Source organism: Carcharhinus amblyrhynchos, chromosome 1 (assembly GCF_965287045.1).
Source record: "Carcharhinus amblyrhynchos chromosome 1, sCarAmb.v2.hapA, whole genome shotgun sequence".
Lineage (NCBI taxonomy): Eukaryota > Metazoa > Chordata > Chondrichthyes > Carcharhiniformes > Carcharhinidae > Carcharhinus > Carcharhinus amblyrhynchos.
Window position 1 is genome coordinate 127436737 of NC_137324.1, and position 23721 is coordinate 127460457.

Here is a 23721-nt window from a genome sequence, read left to right on the forward strand (position 1 = left end):
AGGCCACCCCGAACATATTATTTCTCTGGAGCAGTTACATTTAAAGTTGGTGAGATCTTGAACAACCTTTCAACTGGGAGGGGGCAAAGAAGACCATCCACCCTGGTAACAAAACCAGTAGAAGAAAAAATAAGATTCTACATTGTAAAAAATGAGAAAATGAATGGTAGCTTTACAGTGATATTGACAGTGCTTGAAATATCATTAGGTGCATGGGACTCACCATGGTCTTTATTATCTGTTGTACCAACATGAGTACCATTCTCCAAATGTCCTTCACCATCTGAATTTGGCCTCTCTGAAGATAATCTCTGCAAGAACAAGTCAGACATGACCAATCTCCTACTGCTGTTAATTCAACAAATCCTCTACTGATTTCCTAGAATGAAATTTGTGGGAATAAATTCTGTATGTTCATAGGACACTCAAAGAGCTCATCAAAAAATGGCAAAGTTCCAGTTGCATTGGGCCACAGAGCTTCCATGATTTGTTAGTTGACCTTTTAAGGGACAGCACTTACATTAGTCCCTTAAAGAGCTGCTAAGAAGAGGTGTGGTTCACAGAGGCAGGATTGAGGATGAAATCTCCCTGGTCCAGGAGTTCCCATTTCTCTGCTCAGCCATGGTGCAGCATAGGACTAAAGGCTGCTTGTTGAATACAATGCTGTGTACAGTCAGACAATTGTGCACTTTCCAGAGGGAAGGGAAGAGGAGGGAGGCTGGTAAGTGGAGACTTCAAAGGTGAAGACTTTTTAAAACATTTATTGTGACCCACCTTTCCTGAAGCCCAAAAGGGAAAATGTGAAACAGGAGCAAATTCCACTTTTCTCATTGACAAATGGGAGTTAAGTTTACTAGTGCCTGGGGCAAGAACAGCATGGAAGGGCACCCTGGTTATTTATGAATGCCATGCAAGCAAATGCCATCCCTGAAAAAAGTGCCAGCTCAGCTCCTTTTCATAATTATTTCTCGTCTTCCCATGTTATCACCCAGGCAGCTGGATCCACACCTAACAGTGATACTGCAATTGTAAATACTACTGCTCAGCTTTCTTGCTGTAAAGTGACCGGAATCCATGACAGGGACAACAGAATTCCATGGCCCTGGCCAAATCCATTTCCATAATCACTGACACTGTCTGGAGCAGGCAAAAGCTCCAGCCCTCACAAAGAAACACCCAAGGGAAGGCCAAGGTCTGGCATCCATTCTAATGGAGCTTTCTGCTTCAACTCCAGCCCATGTTATAATGGGAGAGTACTGACTCAGAACCCAAGTCATAGTTTTCTGCCTATGCCAGCACAATTAGCAGTTCCACGTACAGGGCAGAGAACGAGTGACAAATGTTCATTTGGGCCTATTATCAGATATTTTGTTTTGATAGTTGTTGAAAGGCATTAATGGTCAACACATTTTTCAGTAATCAGTTCAAAAGGACTTGCCTGATATAAATCAATGAAGAGAAATTTTGACAGGATTAGAAACTGGTTTGACATCTTCCTCACCAGATTTTTATCTCTGGGCTCCAGGTGGTAAAGACAAAAAAAAACTCCGATGGACAAAAACAGTGCCAACACAAAGTATTGTGGGACCCAATGCATGACTATCCCTGTATTGATCTACTCCCGGTGATAATTCTCTCAAAATGCTCCTTGGACAGTGCTGGGACCCTCTGCCACCCTACTTTCTGGGGGATCTCCACGGGCCCCCTTCACTCCAGCGGGGTCGAGTCACCAGTTCTCTAATGGGCAGTGCCAAAATACTCCCTGGGCAGTGCTAGGGCCCAGGCTGGCACTGCCAACAGGGCAATTCCCAGAGATATACCCCCTGCCGCCCTACCCTCTGGGGGATCTCCATGGGCCTCCCTGCACTCCAGCGGAGTCGAGCCGCCAGCTCCCCACAAGTGGGGAGCTATACGAAACCCTGCAGGAGTGAACCACTCCAGGCGGGGGGAGAAAGAAGCTAACAGCCCCAGAGACATCAGTCCTGGGTTCACTAATGATATTTAAACAGCAGTTAAATGAGGATTTGCATGAATTATTCAGCTCCACCCTGATTTCTGACACGGAGATAATGGCACCGGAAATCTGGCTGCCAGAGAATCACAAAGACCATGGTGCCCAATGGGGAGCCTGCGAAATGGCCACCATTCGAGTCTTCTGGCCTGCTGCACTACAAAAGCAACACAATGAGATGACAGAATCGGCCACAACATCTTTTCCTTTCTCTCCAATTATTACATAGCTTCCCTTTAAATGTATGGTCTTCAAGTATAGAAATTGATGTGAAGTATCTATTTAGCACAGTGGCCTTATCTTGGTCTTTAAACTTTGCTAAGTCTATTTTTCCTCAGACCCTCCCAGGTAATGCTGAGGGCAGTACCAGGATACTGCTTGAGCATGACTCTCTCCCCCGGGAGCTGTACATACCTGTGCACCTCCAGCAGGTTCTGTTTGCCAGTTCGCCATTTTTAGAAATCTGCTGTAAACCCTGCCGGTGTGACATCACGCCCCCGCGGGCAGGCAACCTCACAGCAGGAATTACATTAAACTGTATTCAAATGGGGTTCTCGTCATTGCATGGCAGGAAGTTCATTATGTGACTGGCTGGGACCATCGAAATCCCGCCATGTAGAAGTGCCCCTCAATTGTCTGCCCTGTCCGTCATTCCTGCTCACTGAAAATAGGGAGCGGAGAATTCCCCCCCGCAGCAACTTTAGTTATCCTTGTCATTTACTACACCAATCCCTATTCTCTTGACAATGATTTGCATTACTGTGTGTGTGTGTGTGTGTGTGTGTGTTATTGACTTCAGACAAGTGGCTTAACACGTCCTTAGACTGTGTATAACTACAACTAGACTCTTTTTGTCTGGAATGTGCATAATTTGTTTATTTTCCATTCTTCTCAAGACAAACTTAGAGCTGAGCCAACACTAACCCCTGAGTGGATTGAAGGAGATAAGAAACATGACTCAAGAGAAAGAAATCCAGAAAGCGGAAAAACTATGTAAATAAACAGAAACAAAGAATCAAGGGCTAAAATAATGGACTAAAACAAACATACTGGAGCAACTGAGAGAAAAAGAGAGTGTTTTGTTTTCAAACATGCAGAATGAAGAGGCGTCAGAAGTTTAGGCTGATTGAAAAATGCTTCCTCGCGATAATTCAGCAAGGTTTCTTGTACAAGATGGTGCGTTGCTCGGTGGGGATCAGATCTGACAATCAAGCTTCAGTGTTGTAGCCTCACCTCTAGCCTGGCATTCTTATTTTGCAAGGTGGGTGAAGCTCTACTTGAATTCACCCTCATACTTTCACATCTAGCCTCGGACTGGACAGGGATAGCATTTTTTATTTGCTAATTACTGCTTATTCTTTTGATTGTTAAAATAAAGAGATTACTCGTCATTTGAACTTGGAACATGAAACCAATACAAAATTGACAAGAAGTTAATGGAAATGGAGGATTTAATGAGTATTTACTGATATCTCAACTGAGGTTAGATATAAATTGTGGTCAGGTTTGGAAAGTGGCATTAGGAAATATTGCAGGTCCCTTACCTTTTCCAGCTCTGCCTTATTCACAGGAATAATCGTCATGGATCCATCAGTTTCAGTAGTTACATTGCAAAGTACAACAACATCCTTTATCACCTAAAAATAACAGCACAGGAAAAAACTCAAAGCACAGTTCCATCATAGTTGTAAAATAGTGTTCGGCGTTCTGACATGAAATACTATAATTGCCTATTTTGAGCCTGCAGTAGTGGGTAAAATTGCCTCCATGGGAGATCTTTGCAATGCAATCTACATGAAAAAGGCCATTCTCCTTAATAAATTTTCTGATCATGGTTTGTTTAAAAACAAGCTGCCGAGACAGTTGTATGTTTACCAGCATCTTCAGAAACTGCCCACAATTCACTCAGCTTTGGGCCATTCAAACACAAACGTCCTAAAGCTTTAGCCACTTACAGGTCAATTATAAATAGCTTTTAAAATTTTTTTTTTTACAGTTTGTAGATGGAAGGGGGCGTTCTCCCTAATTTGGCCAATCAATGTTTTCTTTGAAAATATCATTGAGTAGCCATTTTCATACTTACATTTTAAAATCACAATTCAGTTTGAGATTTTTGGCACAGGTTACCTTAACGAAAGTTGCAAGTTCATTTGTGGAAAATAATTTGGCTGCTAACTTTTCAAACATGTGCTTGACACGTGATTGCAGTGCTCAGAAAGCTCATCGTCCTCATTTCAAACTATATTAAACCACTGTGGAGCATGTTTTCGGTCAAAATGCATATTTTATGACATTCGATTTAAACATTAATTTATCTAAAGTGATTATTTTTCTGCTTTTGAACTTGTGAAATATGAATTAATCTGCCAATCATCGCACACTTGTAGTAATAGTTGTTTCACACTTCACTATCCTCTAAATTGCCTGTTAATTGATAGGAATGTAACAGTTTTGTTCAGCGGTAGATTGTACAGAACAGAACAAATCTCTGTTCCTCTGGCTAACTGACAAATTTGAAGAGCTTAATCAATAGGCTGGGACATTGCTGCAATGTTTGATGCGATTCTGGTGAAGGAGGAAAAAAACATAACTTTTTGGTGCCAAAGTGCAACAGAGGAAATAAATGAAAATGTCAAAGTTCCCTAAAAGGTTAACCTGGCAGGATGTATGAAAAAAGTTGCATAATATAATTTAAAAAAAGGATTATAGTGTTAGTATATGTTCTCACCAAGAGATAAAGGCCAGAATTCTCCAATCTCACACACATCTGCCACCAGAGAGATCGGAGAATTTGGCACTCAGCCAAATCTATTTACAGCAGCAGGACTAGATAATCCCAGCCAAGAGCGTGGTCAGACGATTCCAGACAAAATTTATGTGCAAGGTTCAAACCGACTGGTTATTACCGATTGCCATGAATTATGGATTCGAAACTGCCAAAGGTCACCTTCTCAACCAGATATACAAGGAAGTTAAATTACCAGTTCTTATACACCAAATTAGGAAATTCATTCTTTAATCCCTACTGCAATACATCCTTACTTTGAAAGTTTATTTATTGGTGTCACTAGTAGGCTTACATTAACACTGCAGTGAAGTTACTGATAGCAAGTTGCACATCATAGGAAAGCAAGGACAGCTTTGGTGAAATCTCCCAAGGGAGAAATCTTTCTCTGAGAGGAGGCAGCATGAATAGGCAGGGAGGCTTTAGTAGACCATGAACTAAATGGGATGGAAGAGGAACTCAAAACAAATGTGAAATTTTCTGCCTCAACTCCTGCTAAGCAGCTAAGCCCATCAGGCCGGCAATTGGAAAGGCAAATACACAATGCAGATGGTTTTCTGGCTTTGACCAATTGAAATAGAGAATCAATGCTTGTTAATGCTCTTTTTGGTGTCCTCTTCTAGCAAGGACATCAAGTAGAAAACATCCATCATGGTGGACACCTAAAGTTTCATACAAGCTTATCATTTGGTAGTTTTAAATGGTTGGAAGATTATGTGCAAGATGTACACAAGTGTTTAATATCTGCTCCTGGCAGGCTTCAGGATTGTGAAGTATGAAAGGAAAGCCTCGACTGTTGTACACTGCATAATCAAACACGTGCTCCACACAGTGTCCATCTGCATTAATTGTCCGCGATACTTATGTTTTCAATGCTTAACAATTTAATTACAACATGAAAGCAAGCCATTTAACCCAACCATTATATATCAACATTTATCCACCACCTGAGCAAATAGTTGCTTATCATCTACCGTTTTCCCTCAGTCCATGGATCAGTACTTCTCCGAGTTGATCACTGTTTAGAAGAGGTACTACAACTAGAAAGCGAACAAACCAACACTGAATAGGGGATTTAAATGCCCATCACCAAGAGCGGCTCAGTCACACCATTATTGCCTGAGATGACCAAGTTCTGAGGGAGAAATCTGCCAGACTGAGTCTATTGTAGGTGGTGGGAGAACCAACATGAGGAAAAACACTAATCTGACCTTGTCCTCACCAATCTAACTTGGATGTATCTATCCATAACCAGGTGGTAGGAGTGACCACAACATTCCATTGTCCTTGTCTTCATATTAAAGTCACCCTCCATCATGTTGTATGGTTATACTAAATGGAATTGATTGAAAAAGTCGGAGGAGTGGTAGATAGTGAAGAGGGGTATCATAGTTTACAGAGAGACTTGGACAAGTTGCAGAGCTGGGCCGAGAGGTGGCAGATGGAGTTTAATGCGGAAAAGTGTGAGGTAATTCACTTTGGCAGGAATAACAGATGTGTAGAGTATAGGGCTAACGGTAGGACCCTGAACAGTGTTGACGAACAGAGGGATCCAGGTGTATATGTGCATAGATCCCTGAAAGTTGGAAATCAAGTCGATAAGGTTGTTAGGAAGGCACACAGTGTCTTGGCGTTTATTGGTAGGGGGACTGAATTTAGGAGCCGCAACGTCATGTTGCAACTGTACAAAACTCTGGTGCGGCCGCACTTGGAGTATTATGTACAGTTCTGGTCCCCACATTATAGGAAGGATGTGGAGGCATTGGAGAGGGTGCAGAGGAGGTTTACCAGGATGTTGCCTGGTATGGAGGGAAGGTCCTATGAGGAGAGACTGAGGGATTTGGGGTTGTTTTCATTGGAAAGAAGGCGGCTAAGAGGAGACCTTATTGAAACATACAAGATGATTAGAGGTTTAGATAGGGTGGACAGTGATAGCCTTTTTCCTCAGATGGAGAAAGCTAGCATGAGGGGACATAGCTTTAAATTAAGGCGTGGTAGTTATAGGACGGATGTCAGAGGTAGGTTCTTTACCCAGAGGGTGGTGGGGGAATGGAATGCCCTGCCTGCTGCAGTTGTAGATGCAACTAGTTTGGGGGCATTTAAGAGGTCCGTGGATAGGTTTATGGATGGAAAGGGATTGGTTTAGGTTAGAGGGTCATTGCTTTTTTCTTAATTGGTCGGCGCAACATCGTGGGCCGAAGGGCCTGTTCTGTAATGTTCTATGTTCTATGAAATCAGATCTGGCAGCTCAAAATTGGACATCCAAGAGGTGCTGTGGGCCAACAGCAGTACACAGTTGCATTCCACCACCAGTTATAACCTCATGGTCTGACGTGTCCCTTACTCAATTACTTTCAAAGCAAGGGATCAAACCTGGTTCAAAGAGAAGTATAAGCGAGCATACTGGGAGTAGCATCAAAAGTAAGTAAATACATAAAAATGAAACATCAACTGCTGAAGGTACAGCAAAGGACTACATAACAGTAGCAACATGACAGACCTGGGGGATTCCAAAGCATTGATCAGAGCTCTGCAGTTCTGTTACATCCTGCTGTGAATTAAACAACTAATCGGAGAACACAGTTCCAAAATATCACCATCCTCTATGATGGAGGAGACCAGCATGCCAGTGTAAATGACAAGGTTGAAGAATTCACAGTCATCTTCAGCCAGAGGTGCCAAATGTATGATCCATCTCAGCCACATCATGAAATCGCCAGTGTCACAGATGTCAGTTTCCAGCCAAACTGATTTGCTCCAGGTGATATCAAGAAATGGCAAAGTGCACCGGATACCACAAAGGTTAAAGGCCCAAAAGCATTCCAAATTTTTTTGGCCATTCCTGCCCTCGCCGCCACAGGTTTCCTGGTGGGGGAGGGGTACATATAAAACCCCATTGACAGTGGCGAGACCGGAAGATCCCACTGCCAGTCAATGGCGGGCCATCTCTTCAAAATCCTGTCCATAGTCTTAAAGACTTGTGCTCCAGTACTAGTCATGCCTTTAGCCAAGTTATTCCAGTAAATCCACAATATTAGCAACCAACTAACCATAGGGAAAATTGTTCAGAATATTGCTGTCCACAAAAAAAACCTATCTGGCCAATTATAGCCCATCAGCCGACCCTCGATCGTCAGCCTACTCTTAATCATCAAAGTGATGCATGGTGTAATTGACAGTACCAAGAAGTGGCACTTAGTCACCATTAATTTGTTCACCAAGGCTCACTTTGTGTTGTACTTAATTTACGTTGTAGTAGTTTTAAGTTATTAGTTTAAAAAGCTGTACTTTTAAATGGAAACCGAGGCCTTGACCAACAATTCTGTCATAGAAATAAATTAAAGCTGTTGAACGTAAAAATTTTTTAAAAATTCCACTTGGTTTCAGGCTTAATTGCAGTCTTCACCCAAATAGAGTCAAAATAAGGGAAAGTGAGAGTGGCTATCCTTGAGATCAAGGCAGAATTTGATCAAGTGAGGCATTAAGGAGTACCAGTAAAATTGAACTTCAAGAGAATGGGGGAAAGTTCTCCATTGGCTGAAGTCAAGCCTTGCACACGCTTGGTGTCATGGGTGTGGAGCTGATGCAATGGGCACCTACCCTATTTTATGTGTGCTTCTCCTCTCACCAAAAATACGGCAGGTGGGGGGGCACATAAAATGCAGCCCCTGTATTCATATTGCAATTGTGTTGTTTGTGATGGAAACTGGTGTGAAAATTCAAGCAACCTCATAATATGATATGTTTACAAAGATAGATTAAATTTTGCTGACCAACCTGCTTTTAATAAATGGGTATTACATACTTCCGTTCATATTTACCCCCTTTCTATCTTGCAACATTCACAGAAACGAACTACCACAATAGTAATCAGAAGATAAAAAGTTGCTTGTGTTTCCTTTCCATGGTCCGGATTTGCTACAGTTAAATTTAGTAATACTGCTGCCATCCTACTGAGATGAACTAAAACAGTACAAATTGGAGATCAGGCCTGGGAACTTCCTGGGCTACATGAAAAAGACAGGCCATCTAGTTTCCTGTTACACCAGATATACAACTTATCAATTATCAATATGGCATACCACATGCAATAAAGACAGCAAGGGAAAGACTTGTGGCTTTATCCTCTTTAAAGTAAAAGAGAAGGTACGGGCATGGGAAAATGTTGAGATGTCCCAATAATAAAGGGAGTAGGGGGCATGAGAAAGGTTGGTAGCGCTCCTTCAAATAGGGTCCAGATAAAGGCTGGGATAAAGACACTTTACCTGAATGCACAAAGCATTTGGAATAAAGTGAATGAGCTGGTGGCGCAGATCAGCACAAATGGATATGATCTGGTGGCCATTACGGAAACGTGGTTGCAGGGTGACAGGGACTGGGAGATGAATGTCCAGGGGTATCAAGTGTTTAAGAAGGATAGACGGGAGGAAAAAGGGGGTGGGGTAGCTCTGTTGATTAAGGATAATATCAGGGCGGTAGTAAGGGAAGATATAGGCTCCAAAGAGCAAAATGTGGAATCGTTGTGGGTGGAGATAAGGAACAGTAAGGGGAGGAAGATGCTGGTGGGTGTGGTCTATAGGCCCCCAAATAATAACTTAGAGGTGGGGCAGGCTATAAACACGCAAATAAATGATGCGTACAGAAATGGAACGGGGATAATTATGGGGGATTTTAATCTGCATGTTGATTGGTTGACCCAAGTCGGACGTGGTGGGCTTGAGGAAGAGTTCTTGGAATGCTGTTGGGATAGTTTCCTTGAACAGTGTGTGACGGAACCTATGAGGGAGCAAGCTATCTTAGATCTGGTGTTATGTAACGAGGCAGGTAGAATTAGGGATCTTATTGTGAGGGATCCTCTTGGGATGAGCAATCATTGTATGGTTGAGTTTTTGATGCAGATGGAGGATGAGAAAGTAGGGTCCTGAACCTGTGTCCTCTGTTTGAACAGAGGGGAGTACGATAGGATGAGAGAGGAATTGGCAAATGTAGATTGGGGGCGCAGATTGGTCGGTAGGACTGCTGAGGAACAGTGGAGGATCTTTAAGGAGATCTTTTTCGGTACTCAGCAGAAATATATTCCGATGGTAAAGAAGGAATGTAGGAGAAGGGATAACCAGCCGTGGTTATCGAAGGAAATAAAGAAGAATATTAAATTAAAAGCTGATGCGTTCAGAGTGGCTAAAAGTAGTGGGCGATTAGAAGATTGGGAAAGGTTTAAAAATCAACAAAGAATGACTAAGAAGTTGATAAAGAAAGGAAGGATAGATTATGAAGCTAAACTAGCACTAAATACTAAAAAGGACAGTAAGAGTTTTTACAAATATATAAAGAAGAGGAGGCTGGCTAGAGTGAATGTTGGACCCTTAGAGGATGAGAGGGGGGAGTTAGTGGTGGGAGATGAGGAAATGGCTGAGGCCTTAAATAAGTTTTTTGCCTCGGTCTCACGGAGGAAGATGCGAATAGTTTGCTGGATATTAAAGATAGAAGGATGGTAGGAGTTGAGGGCCTGAATGCGAATGCTGTCACTAGAGAAGTAGTGCTTGATAGACTAATGGGACTGATGGTGGACAAGTCCCCAGGACCGCATGGAATGCATCCCAGATTCTGAAGGAAATGGCAGAGGTGATAGTAGATGCCTTAGTGATTATTTACCAAAATTCGCTGGATTCTGGGCAAGTGCCGGAAGATTGGAAAATGGCCAATGTTACGCCGCTGTTTAAAAAAGGTAGCAGACAAAAGGCAGGGAATTATAGGCCGGTTAATTTAACACCTGTAGTTGGAAAAATGCTTGAATCATCAAAGAAGAAATAGCGAGGCACCTGGAAAAGAATGGCTTGATAGAGCAGACGCAGCACGGATTTGTTAAGGGGAAGTCGTGTTTGATGAATTTATTGGAATTCTATGAGGACGTGACTAGTGCGGTAGACAAAGGGGGACCAGTGGATGTGGTGTTTCTCGATTTTCAAAAGGCGTTTGATAAGGTGCCTCACAAAAGGTTGCTTCAGAAGGTTAGGGTGCATGGAGTTGGGGGTAAGGTGTTAGCGTGGATAGAGGATTGGTTGTCTAATAGGAAGCAGGGAGTTGGTATCAATGGGTGCTAATCTGATTGGCGGTTGGTGACTAGTGGAGTGCCGCAGGGATCGGTGCTGGGGCCTCAGCTACTTACCATTTATATGGATGATCTGGAGGAGGGGGCGGAGTGTAGGGTGACGAAATTTGCTGATGACACAAAGATGAGTGGAAAAGCAAATTGTGCGCATGGTGTGGAAAGTCTGCAGAGGGATCTGGATAGGCTGAGCGAGTGGGCGAGGACCTGGCAGATGGAGTACAATGTTAGCAAGTGTGAGGTTATCCACTTTGGCAGAAATAATAGTAGGAGGGATTACTACTTAAAGGGCGAAAAGCTGCAGCATTCTACGGTGCAGAGGGACCTGGGGGTCCTTGTGCATGAGTCGCTAAAACCCAGTCTGTAGGTGCAGCAGGTGATCAAGAAGGCGAATAGAATGCTGGCCTTTATAGCGAGGGGGATAGAATATAAAAGCAGGGAGGTCTTGCTGCAACTGTACAGGGCACTGGTGAGGCGGCAGCTGGAGTACTGTGTGCAGTTTTGGTCACTGCACTTGCGGAAGGATATATTGGCCTTGGAGGGAGTGCAGAGGAGGTTCGCTAGGCTGATACCGGAGATGAGTGGGTTGGACTATGAAGAGAGACTAAATAGACTGGGTCTGTACTCATTGGAGTTTAGAAGGATGAGGGGGGATCTTATAGAGACGTATAAGATAATGAAAGGGATGGATAGGGTAGAGGTAGAGAGATTCTTCCCGCTCAGAAAGGACAGCAGGACTAGAGGGCACAGCCTAAGATAAAGGGGGGGGGGGGCAGTTTAGAACGGAGTTGAGGAGGAACTTCTTCACTCAAAGGGTGGTGAATCTCTGAAATTCTCTGCCAGTTGAAGTGGTGGAGGCTACCTCGCTAAATATATTTAAGTCACGGGTAGATAGGTTTTTGACAGACAAGGGAATTAAGGGTTATGGGGAGAAAGCAGGAAAGTGGAACTGATCCACTTCAGATCAGCCATGATCTTATTGAATGGCGGGGCAGGCTCGAAGGGCTAGATGGCCTACTCCTGTTCCTATTTCTTATGTTCTTATGTTCTTAACAAAATGAATGATAACTATAAAAAGAAAGTTCATTATTACTGTAAAGCACAAAAACCCTGCTCTACAAACAATCCATATAATATCTCATGTGTGGATGACCACTCAATGGCTAAACGATTTGGATTAGCAGATGGAATGAAAAAAATCAATTTAAGCTGACCTTGAACAACAGTAACATAATTCTCAAATTCTGCATTGTGCATCTGTTTTTGACATCCATACTTATATATATGCTGTATACCTCAATGGGTGGGATTTTCTGGCCACACTTGCCCTAGGTCAGAAAATCCTGCCCAAAGTCAACGGACCTTTGCATGGTCTGTGTCCTGCCACGATTCCTATGGCAGGTGGGAGAAGAAAATTCTGCCCTATAAGTCTGATGCAAAATGTTAGATTAATAAAATGCTTCATGGAATAAAATTATCTGGTTAAAATATTATTTTAAATGGGTTTTTCCATATTATCATGGGATTAATTTTCCATTGTACAAATCCTTGTTACCCAAGAATGCCCTTCTGGATAATAAAATTGTGCAGTATATCAATGGCATCTAAACTATACAGAAAAATAAACTGGTAGTACTCATTCTTCAAATTACACTAGGCTGCATTTTCCAGCCATTCCCTCTGGTGGAATTTTCCAGTCTCGCTGACAATGACCCTGGTGGTGGAGAATGCGAACAACGGGAAACCCCGTTGACAGGGGCAGGAAACTTTGCTGCCACAAAACACGCTGCAGGGGGTATGGAAAATCCCACCCACTATCTCTCAACATACCATGGATCTCATACATATACCTGAATCAGCAAGAACACCATAAGGAAAGTATTAACGACACCCATCCTTCTCATCAAAAATAAAATGACTGGCAATTATGATGCTAATAATGACTTTCCTCAGATAATGCTGCTTTTGTCATTTTCAGCTTCTCCAGATACATCCTTTGTTTCTTTTATTGCCTCATTTCTACCCCCTCTTGACTTGTGTCATCGTCCGTTTTGTCATTTAATCTCTTCTGCATTCCAACCTGTCACAGAATTTGCCTTTAGTCACTTCCTCTCTTCCCCCATTCTCTGAAAAAGCTTTGCATTTATACAGCGTCTTTCATGAACACAGGATGTTCCAAATCATTCATCCAGGGAATTAAGTAGCTTTAAAGTATGATCACTGTTGTAATGTAGAAAATGTACACAGCTACTTTTCACAAACAGTAACATAAGAATGGCTAGATAACCTGTGTTTCTTTTATACTTTGAGGGATAAATATTGGCCAGGCACCATTGATCTTCCTCAAAATAATTCCAAGGGATCTTTTATGTCTTTTTGAAAAGGTCAGCATGGTTTTAGTTTAATTGCTTATCTGAAAGGCAGAACCTCTGACAATGCACAATTCCTTCGGTACTGCGCATGAGTATTAGCTTTGGTTTGTTGTGCTCAAGTCCTGGAATGGACTTTGAACCCACAGCCTTCAGAAGCGAGAGTGCAACCAACTGAGCCAGCCAACTATTAGGAAGGCGAGGATGGGAAAGGCCACAAAAGGATATAAGAAAAAGGAATTTAAAATTGGAGTTTTGTGGCAGTGCAAGCTGACGTAAACCTGCACGGACAGGGTGATGAGTAAACAACACTTGGTGAGAGACAGGAATCAGCTAGTAGGGTTTTGGCCTAGCTTAAGTAGATAGATAGTAAAGGATAGAATGTCAGCCAGAAGAGCATTGGAAATAGAAAGAGTAGACAAGTAGTAAGTGAGTCATTTATTCTGCACACCCCAGCAACCGCCCCCCCCACCGGCTCCCAACCCCCATCTCAGTTCTGTGTTTCCAGCACAAAAAACAGACTTGCTCATGCACAAGGGGGTATTGTGAATCTAACTGTTGCACGTCTTAGGAGGAAACGACATAAGGTTAATAGCTTGAGTTACTATATCAGGACTGAGAGAGAAAAAAAAATCACAGTATACTCTACGGTGAACGAGAAAAATACCGATCGTGCTGACTTTGGATCATTACCCATGGTATGCTGAGGAGACTGAATGAAGAATAATGTTTTGTTTAAGCAGTGCAATACAGTTGCTTCAACATCTTGAATTTAACAGCAGCTGCAGCACAGACTGTGAAAACAGTACAGTCCAAAGAGGGAAGAAAGCTGCTCTTTCTGAAACGCTCCATCACAATCCGGTTTGTATTTTAGATCTGATAACTATATTTGAACTCCACACAAAGGCTTCCCACAAAACCTTCTAATTACATTAAAGGCAGCCAAGATTAGGATGGTTTCTTGAAGAAAAAAAACACTGTAGGTCTGTGGTAACAATGTACCTCATCATTACTGCTACAACCCTGATGCCTTCCAGTGGCTGGACTAACCACTAGCTATGACTGACTTTGTGTAATGAGTAGAGAAATCCAACCTACCCAAACAGGCTTGGGCTGCTGAACTCATTTTACAGAGCAACACTGCTTTTTGAAGCACAATGCTTTGTTGACCAGCTTGGTTTCCAGAATTTTAACAGAGTGCACTACATACATTCAATTATAAAATGCCTTGATGTAACTATCATTAAAAACAATTCAAATCATAGAAGGAGGCACAATTCAGCCCATCGCGTCTGCACCGACCACAACCCCACCCAGGAATCATCCCCGTACCCCATTTACCCTGCTAGTCCCTCGGACACCAGCATGGTCAATCAACTTAACCTGTACATCTTTGGACTGAGAGAGGAAACTGGAGCACCCGGAGGAAATTCACACAGACACAGAGAGAATGTGCAAACTCCTCTAAGACGATGACCCAAGGCAGGAATTGAACGTTGGTCCCTAGCATTGTAAGACAACAGTGCTAACCAGTGTGCCACCCTGAATTATGAAGAACGATGTAACAATGATGATCCTAGAGTTTGCTCTGAATTTTCACTTGTTACGAGCCAGCATTATTTTTAAGTATGTGTGTCTGGAGTGGGGAGGTGGGGGTTTGGAAGGGGGGAGTGAGTTGTTGGGGCTGGAGGAAGGGATTCAAGCTAGGCAAGCAGCCAGGACACGACTCCCAAAACATGTTAAAAAATTGACTGATTGCCCTTACACAGGGCTCTGTAATTTACAGAGATGGGGCAGGCAAGTACAGGAAGGCACCCATAGTGTAACTGTCTGCTTCATGGAAAATAGGTGTATTTTCTGTTGATCCCGCAAACTCCATCAAGTTCAGTGGAGGACACAACAACCATAATCATGTGTTACCACCACAGTTGTGTACTATGGATTTTTGAGGTAATTTGCCTTTTTGATCCTGCAATAACAGGAAAAAGTATAATTTGTGGAAATCCTATTAGTGACAGGAAATTGTATGAAAGCAGGGCTGCGAATCGACATGAGAGCAGTAGGAATGATCTGCATCCTTTCTTACTTTATAGCTTCAGCTTCTATGCAATTGTGCAGCATAGACAGAGATTATTCAGCCCATTGAGGCTGTACATGCTCTTATGAAGGGGAATGTAGTTAGTCCCACTTCCCCACTCTTACCCTACATCGCTACAATGGTTGCCCCCTTTGAAAACAATTACTAAATCTGTTTTCATCATCTATCATGCATTGCATTACAAAGCTTAATTGTATCTTGGATGTAATCTCAGTGGAAGGGAGACGGACTAGAATCTGCTCTTCTTACAGCCCGGTGGCAAACTCTCCTTGGAATAAAATATCATCACTTACCCGGAAACAAACTCACTTCCGCACAGCCACGTGAACAAACAAGTTTGTTATCCATAATTCTTGTGGTTCAGAATAAAACTAAAAGAATCATCTAAGGTGGCATTTAATGGGGCCTTTAAGAACAGGAAACATGGCAGCAGGAGTGATTTAATTAGGACCAGGTGGAACCTCAATTTTCCAGGTTGAGTTTGTGAGATAACATGAGCGTCTTGTCAGCAAGAGAGCACCCAACATGCCACCCAGGTGGCAGGAAGCTATTTACCATTCACTTGCATACCATGAATACTCATTAGTTGGGAAGCACACCAAATTTAGTCCTACCTTTAAAATTAAGGCAGTGAAACATAGAAAGCTCATGCCTCCTGTTTCTTAATAGCTTAAAGTGCACCAAGTGAGGATTTTCAATCTTTGGATGTGATGAGAGGTTTTGACTTTATCTAACCCAGCAGCACAGGGGACTGAATCTGGGGCTGGTGGATGGTTCAGTAGCAGAAAGGTCAAGGCACGAATGGAGAATGTGGTGCTTGAGTTGGCAAGAGGATGGAGCTTGTACTCAGGCTTTGAAGCGGCAGCACAGCATGACACCAGCAGGTTTGGGGTCAGGGTGGCAGAGAGGGTGTCTGAGAGCAGCCAGGCTGGGGCTTATAGGATGGGCTCTGCTTTTGCAATGGTCTTGTTCTGTGTCCAAGGGAGGTAGCTGCACCATACCCAATGGATCAAGGAAGGGACACTAAGTTGAAGCAGGGCAGGAGGAGCAGGTCAATGGTCTCAGAGAGAGATGAGAGAAAGTGAAGACAGACGAAGGATGATGGAGGGAGGTTCCAGGATGACCAAAGGACAGTCACAGGTGAGTGAGCAAGTGTGAGAGATCAAGGATGATGGACAAAGAGCAGGTTAATGATGTGAGTGTCAGGGGAGACATGGAAGCTTGAGAGTGGCAGAGAGAAGGTGAAGGTGAATGGCTTTTAGCTGTGGGGTCACAGTGTTAGTTTCTATTGACATAGCTGCTAAGACACTGGGATGGTGTTAATCAGGTTGTGCTAGAAAACTCTTGCCTCACAGAAGCTCAGGTTGTTGCGGGAGGATGGAACTGTAGGTGGGAAAGAGTTCTGAATATAACCCAGGGGCATTCCTATTGGTCAATAGCAGCTGCTTTAGGAATGAAAGCCATGTCAACAGACTGCTGACAACAATTCCCATGCTGCATGAATGCATGTGGGACATGTGTTTGCCACATGCACTTAAAATATGCATTGTGATTGTGTGCGTGGCAGCTCCCAGGAGGTCAGCAGAAGCAGCGCCCACTTCCTGTCCTGTCATTGGAACCCATACCCTCTTAGTAAGTTCCACCCCTTGAGTTATGGCTTTAATAAATATTAAAAAGCACTCTCTCTTGTCCCATGAATAAACAAAGGCCCTGTATTTCCACATGGCTGTCCTTATCTCCAGCTATAATTTCAGAGTAGGAAATTGGCAGTCACCTACCCCACAGACTGCTGTTTATGCTGCTTCTTCAAAGGATTTGCTGATCTTTCATCAAAATTAACACAAAATAGGTGTTTGTTGACATCTTTCCATCCATGAGCAATGATGAACATGTAGCAAACAATCCATTTAGGTAGGGTGATGAGGAAATGGCTGAGGCTTTAAATAAGTTTTTTGTGTCAGTCTTCATGGAGGAGGACACAAATAGCTTGCTGGATATTAAAGATAGAAGGATGGTAGGAGATGAGGTCCTTAAGGCGATTACTGTCACTAGAGAGGTAGTGCTTGATAGACTAACGGAACTGAAGGTAGACAAGTCCCCAGGACCAGATGGAATGCATCCCAGGGTTCTAAAAGAAATGGCAGAGGTGATAGCGGATGCCTTAGTAATTATTTATCAAAATTCGCTGGACTCCAGGGAAGTGCTAAAAGATTGGAAAATGGCTAATGTTATACCGCTGTTTAAAGAAGGTAGCAGTCAAAAGGCAGGGAATTATAGGCCGGTTAGTTTAACATCCATAGTTGGAAAAATGCTAGAATCCATCATCACAGAAGAAATAGTGAGGCACGTACAAAAGAACGGTTTGGTCAAGCAGACACAGCAAGGATTCATTAAGGGGAAGTCATGTTTAACAAATTTATTGGATTTCTACGAGGATGTGACTAGTGTGGTAGACAGAGAGGAACCGGTGGATGTGGTGTTTTTAGATTTCCAAAAGGCATTTGATAAAGTCCCTCACAAAAGGTAGCTGCAAAAGGTTTGGGTGCACGGAGTTGGGGGTAAGGTGTTAGCGTGGATAGAGGATTGGTTGTCTAATAGGAAGCAGAGAGTTGGTATCAATGGGTGCTATTCTGATTGGTAGTTGGTGACTAGTGGAGTGCCGCAGGGATCAGTGCTGGGGCCTCAACTGTTTACCATTTACATAGATGATCTGGAGGAGGGGGCTAAGTGTAGGGTAACAAAATTTGCTGATGACACGAAGATGAGTGGAAAAGCAAATTGCGTGGAATGTGCGGAAAGTCTGCAGAGAGATCTAGATAGGCTGAGTGAGTGGGCAAGGACCTGGCAGATAGAGTATAATGTTAGCAAATGTGAGGTTATCCACTTTGGCAGAAATAACAGTAGGAGGGGTTATTATTTAAAAGGCAAAAAGCTGCAGCATGCTACGGTGCAGAGGGACCTGGGGGTCCTTGTGCACGAATCGCAAAAACCCAGTCTGCAGGTGCAGCAGGTGATCAAGAAGGCGAATGGGATGCTAGCCTTTATAGCGAGGGGGATAGAATATAAAAGCAGGGAGATCTTGCTGCAACTGTACAGGGCACTGGTAAGGCTGCAACTGGAGTACTGTGTGCAGTTTTGGTCACTGCATTTGCAGAAGGATATATTGGCCTTGGAGGGAGTGCAGAGGCGGTTCACTAGGCTGAAACCAGAGATGAGTGGGTTCGCCTATGAAGAGAGATTGAATAGACTGGCTCTGTACTCGTTGGAGTTTAGAAGGCTGGGAGGGGATCTTATAGAGACATATAAGATAATGAAGGGGATAGATAGGGTAGAGGTAGAGAGATTCTTCCCGCTTAGAAAGGATAGCAGAACTAGAGGGCACAGCCTCAAAATAAGTGGGGGGGTGGGGGGGGGGGGGGGTGGGGGAGAGGTGGGTGCAGTTTAGATCAGAGTTGAGGAGGAACTTCTTCACTCAAAGGGTGGTGAGTCTCTGGAATTCTCTGCCCATTGAAGTGGTGGAGGCTACCTCGCTGAATATATTTAAGTCATGGGTAGATAGGTTTCTGATAGACAAAGGACTTAAGGGTTATGGGGAGAAAGCGGGAAAGTGGAACTGATCCACTTCAGATCAGCCATGATCTTGTTGAATGGCGGGGCAGGCTCGAAGGGCTAGGCGACCTACCCCTGCTCCAATTTCTTATGCTCTTATGTGTCTTCATTTGCTGCACCTTTGCTGATGGCAATGATAAAGTTTACTTTTAGTCACAAGTGGGCTTACATTAACATTGCTATGAAGTTACTGTGAAAATCCCCTCATCGCCACACTCCAGCACCTGTTCAAGTAGACTGAGGGAGAATCTAGCATGGCCAATGCACCTAACCAGCATGTCTTTCAAACTGTGGAGGAAACCACAGCATGTGGAGGAAACACACGCAGACATGGGGAGGACATGCAGACTTTGCATAGATAGTGACCCAAGCTGGGAATGGAACCCAGGTCTCTGGCATTGTGAGGCAGCAGTGCTAACCACTGTACCACCGTGCCACCTGTGATGGCCAATCCTTAAAGGGCAAGTTCTTCCACAAGCACCGCACATGAAACTGACAAGTGAATTTTATAGGATGTTGTTGTCAGTTTTGGCACCAGCTGTTACCAAGCTTCTGTAGCCACTGGACATTATGGTAAAGCACAACAGCCCACAGGAGGTCTTGCCATTTCTCTCTTTCACCAGTTAGTGATTCCCAAGTGTCACAGTCAATATTCAGGGCCTTCTTGTTATGCTTGGGCACTCCATTGGTTGTTTGACTTCACCTACCTTGCCATACAAAAAGTCCTTGGGTATGCGACCATCTTCCATTCTACAGATGTGCCCAATCCACTGGAGCTGCCTCTGCTTAATTAGCGCCAACACATTGGGAGCTCAGCAATTGAAAGTACTGCTGTGTTTGTGATTTTGTTCTGCCAGCATATACCCATAATCCACTGCAGAAAGTGAAGACGGAAACGATTGAGCTTTTCTTCCTGGTAGCAATATTCTATCCATGCTTCATGGGCATGCAGCAAGGTAGTGAGAGCACAGGCCTTATAAGCCATCAGCTTGGTCCGAAGGGTCAACTTGGTGTTATTCTACACTTAATCTGAGAGTTGGCCAAGGGTGACAGCTGCTTTACCAATGTCTCTATCAAGCTCTACATCAAAAGACAGACAATCACCGTGGACCCAAGGTAGCAGAACTTGTCAACCACTTCCAGTGGGTCTTATGTAGTATCATCAGAGGAGGAGGTGCAACATTTTGCTCCCCGACCATTGTTTTCTCTTCACCTTCCCTGGAGAGAGTCTACTTGCACACTAAATCAGGCAGCAGGCTCTACAATCTGTCATGATGGAAGGCAAAGGCAAAAACACACTGCATCCTGATCAGAGAATTTCTCTAGGCTGACATTGTTGGACTATCACCCACATGGCAATTCAGCTGCAAAGACTCAGGGATTGACTCGCCCATGCCTGTATCTTGTTTTCCTTAACAATAAGCATTCAAAAAGATTAGGAGAACCACCATGGAAACATAGGCTAATACATCCAACACAAACAAACAATCTCAAGCAGAGATATAGAAAGGAATTAATAATACCCATTTTGCTTTTGTGTTGTCATTTGCGTTATGTAGGTAAGTAACTGAACTTTGAGCAAATATGTGCAGTTAAAGGGGGCCAGTTAGCAAGATGGCTACTTTGTTGACCAGATTAACAGTAACCACACAAGATTCAAGCTCTGGCTGCCACCAGTCCTGCCAACTAGCCCTACCCATGGTAAAAAAAAGGTCACGACACTTTGATATGATGTGGCTAACAATTGTCACAGACTTGCGTTCAGGCACAGGACTTAAGAAGATGCTGTGTAAATTACACGAACAGGAAAAAATGCACACCAAATTTGTAAAAAGACCATTTGACTTCTGTAAACATGGAAGAATTTACTCGGATTGTCCTGAATAAAGGACTGGGAAAATAATTACTCACACAAACAGCATTCCTACCTTTAGCCACTCCTCTGCTTGTTCTTTGCTTTGCACAGCCAGTACTAAAATGTCTGCTCCTTGCTGGGTGATTCGTAGTTCATGTTTTTTCCTTTTGCTGTCTTTAGGAACGTAGGACACATTATGGGCTGACAGCAACAGCTCCATTTGAGGTTGATGATCCTTTGAGCTTTTGTAGCACTAAAAACAAAGATTAAATCCTGAGTTCACAGAGTACAGAGTGAGTTATATGTTCTACAGAATTACTTGCAATTACTTTTTTGTTAAAGAGAATATGGTACTTTAACAGGTATTTATGTTATAGAAGAAACTTGATCGTCTTTACTGACAAGTTTATCATTTTTCTGTTGAGCCACAAGATGGAACATGGTGCATCAAGGGGTTCTGTTTGAGTTGGGCAGACGTATGATTATCGGAATCAACACCACCCTGAAAAGTTCTGCAACTTCTCAGTGAGTCACACAATATAATAGTTAAAGTGAGCTCCAAATCTCTTTTCAGAAAGACCAACACTAGAGACAGTGGTGAGGGGTCCTAAAAATGACCTCTATTTATTTCAACTAAGGGAAGCTAAAGTAAGCTTCCAAACAATGGAATGGGCAATGCATCACGCGGTGGAGTGCTAAAGTAGATAATCAGAAGCCTCCACATTTGCACTGAATTAGAATGGGTGGAGTCAAGGCTGCACAATTTGCTACAGAGTTCTTGGGCTAGGAGGGAATTATCAGCTACAGTTTCCACTCTTGATTGTTATTCAGTGAGCCGCATCTGGAAGGTATGGATATTAGTAACCAGGAGATGACAGAATACAGTTAATAAGCAGCCAACGTTCACTGAAAAAGCTCACACATGCACAATAGCCTCTTGTGTGAGGTGCTCCAAGATTGCCAACATCTCTCGAACTATACCTCAGGGAGTCTGAATTTGCTCTCCCAATATGAAAAAGACAGCTAACCAGATAAAATGTTGCACAACCTGTTCCATTTCCAGGTCATGCCTCACATTTATGAATTGAGAGAAGCTGTCAGCTTGAAATGCACTTACATACAACATACCAACTAGGGTGCTGTCAGCTAACTGCAACAGCTTTAAAACAAAAAGAGAAGTTTTGGTGACTAAAACTGGGAAGCAATACTGAGAGTTCGAGCACTCATTAGGTTTCCAGATTCAGCCATGGAGATATTAGTGGAGGAAGCTCATGGTCAGAGGGGCATGAAGTTCCACCAGAAAGGTTGGTGGGTGTCAGGTGAATGGCAAGAGATAACAGAGCCCATGAATGTGAGCAGTATTAACATCCAGCCCTGGTTACAGTGCAAAAAGAAAATTAATGATTTCACCTGGAACATCAAGATAAGGCTTCCTACTGCACGTTTGCTGCTTAGCCCCACATATTCACTCATACCTGTGCCTTTCCACTGTCAATTATTTTTCTTCTTCCCTTACTTATGCATGTCAGCAAGGAAGACCTCATTGCTTCCCCTTCCTGCATTTACTCACCCACCCTCCGAAAAAGAACCCTTTCTTGTACCGTGCCCTAAAGTTATTTTCATCCTCTCCTGAGAAAAGTTTTGAATATTTTCTGGTATTTCAGGAACACCATTAGCTTTAATAAAATTGTTCGACATAGATGGTTTTACCTATTATCAACGGAAAATCAATGTTGTCTGCTGGAGTCAAAGCAAATATTGGCAGAGATATTTGGGTGGATTTTCAAAGAGCTGCAAGGTAGAGATCCAGTGTGGGCAGGAATTAAAAATTGGGGTTCAGGAGGTCACCTTGGGACTCTAATGCCTCAGGACAATTTTGTGCTTTCAAAAGGGTTGGAGTGGCAGGGTGGACACAGTCACTGCCAATTAACGACCCCTCGTGTTCTGTAAGGACCTCGTTGAGGGGCCTCGCCATTCAGGTTTGGAATATTTAAGATTTTTGCAGGTGATGAGTCTGAACTGTATTGAGATGAGGGGCTGGCTAGCACTGGCATGAATGCTGCTTGTCATCTTTAGCTGCATTTGATCTCCTGGCTTTCTGAGAAGCTGCCTGTTCTAATCAGCAAGGCAGCATAAGCTCCCAACATGGAGACAGGTAATCAGATCTCGGTACCTCTAATCAGGTGCCAAGCTCACCTCTTAGCCAAATTAGGCCACTTAAATGTTAAAATCATGTTACAAAAGCAACGCAGACTGGTGCAGGGTAGGGACGTGGAATTCATCCAGGTGTCGGATTCCCAACCCCTCAGTGAAAGTTAGGCCCATTCTCCCAGTAGCCTCTACAAGTTCTGCACTTAAAAATAAAAAAAAACTTGCATTTATATAGCACTTTTCATGATACCCAGATGTCTCAAAACACCTTACAGCCAATGAAGTACTTTCTGAAGTGGAATCTCTGTTTGAATGTAGGGATGGTATGGAGATGCCAACATTGGACTGGGGTAAGCACAGTAAGAAGTCTCACAGCACCAGGTTGAAGTCCAACAGGTTTATTCGAATGTAGGAAACACAGCAGCCAGTATGCACACAATACTCATTGGTAGCCAGGACACTAAAGATTAATCCCCTACTCCTCTTCAAAATAGTACTATGCAATCTTTTATCCACCTGAACAGTCAGATGGGTCATTGGTTTAATATTCTACCTGAAAGATGGTACTTGCAATAGTGAGTGCTCCCTCAGAAACGCACTGGAGTGTCAGCTTTGACTCTTGTACTTAAACCTGGAAACAGGCCTCAGAAATGTCCTTTGATGAAGGAAATCTGCTGTGCCTCCCTGTCTGGCCTACATAACACCAGTCCCACACCAAATTGGCTGACTCTTAACTT

General features: G+C 43.2%; 1 protein-coding gene across 4 annotated transcripts in view; it reads right to left on the reverse strand.

Annotated features, from left to right (window-relative positions):
- The window catches only part of afap1 (actin filament associated protein 1), a 243103-nt gene that overhangs the window by 68085 nt on the left and 151297 nt on the right, over positions 1-23721 (reverse strand). For all 4 annotated transcript variants that reach the window (XM_080192292.1, XM_080192272.1, XM_080192282.1 and 1 more), the window contains 3 exons: positions 20907-21086; positions 3556-3648; positions 224-311 (listed from right to left, as the gene is read on the reverse strand). In XM_080192292.1, the coding sequence (XP_080048418.1) occupies positions 224-311; positions 3556-3648; positions 20907-21086 (361 nt within the window). The remainder of the gene's footprint in view (positions 1-223; positions 312-3555; positions 3649-20906; positions 21087-23721) is intronic.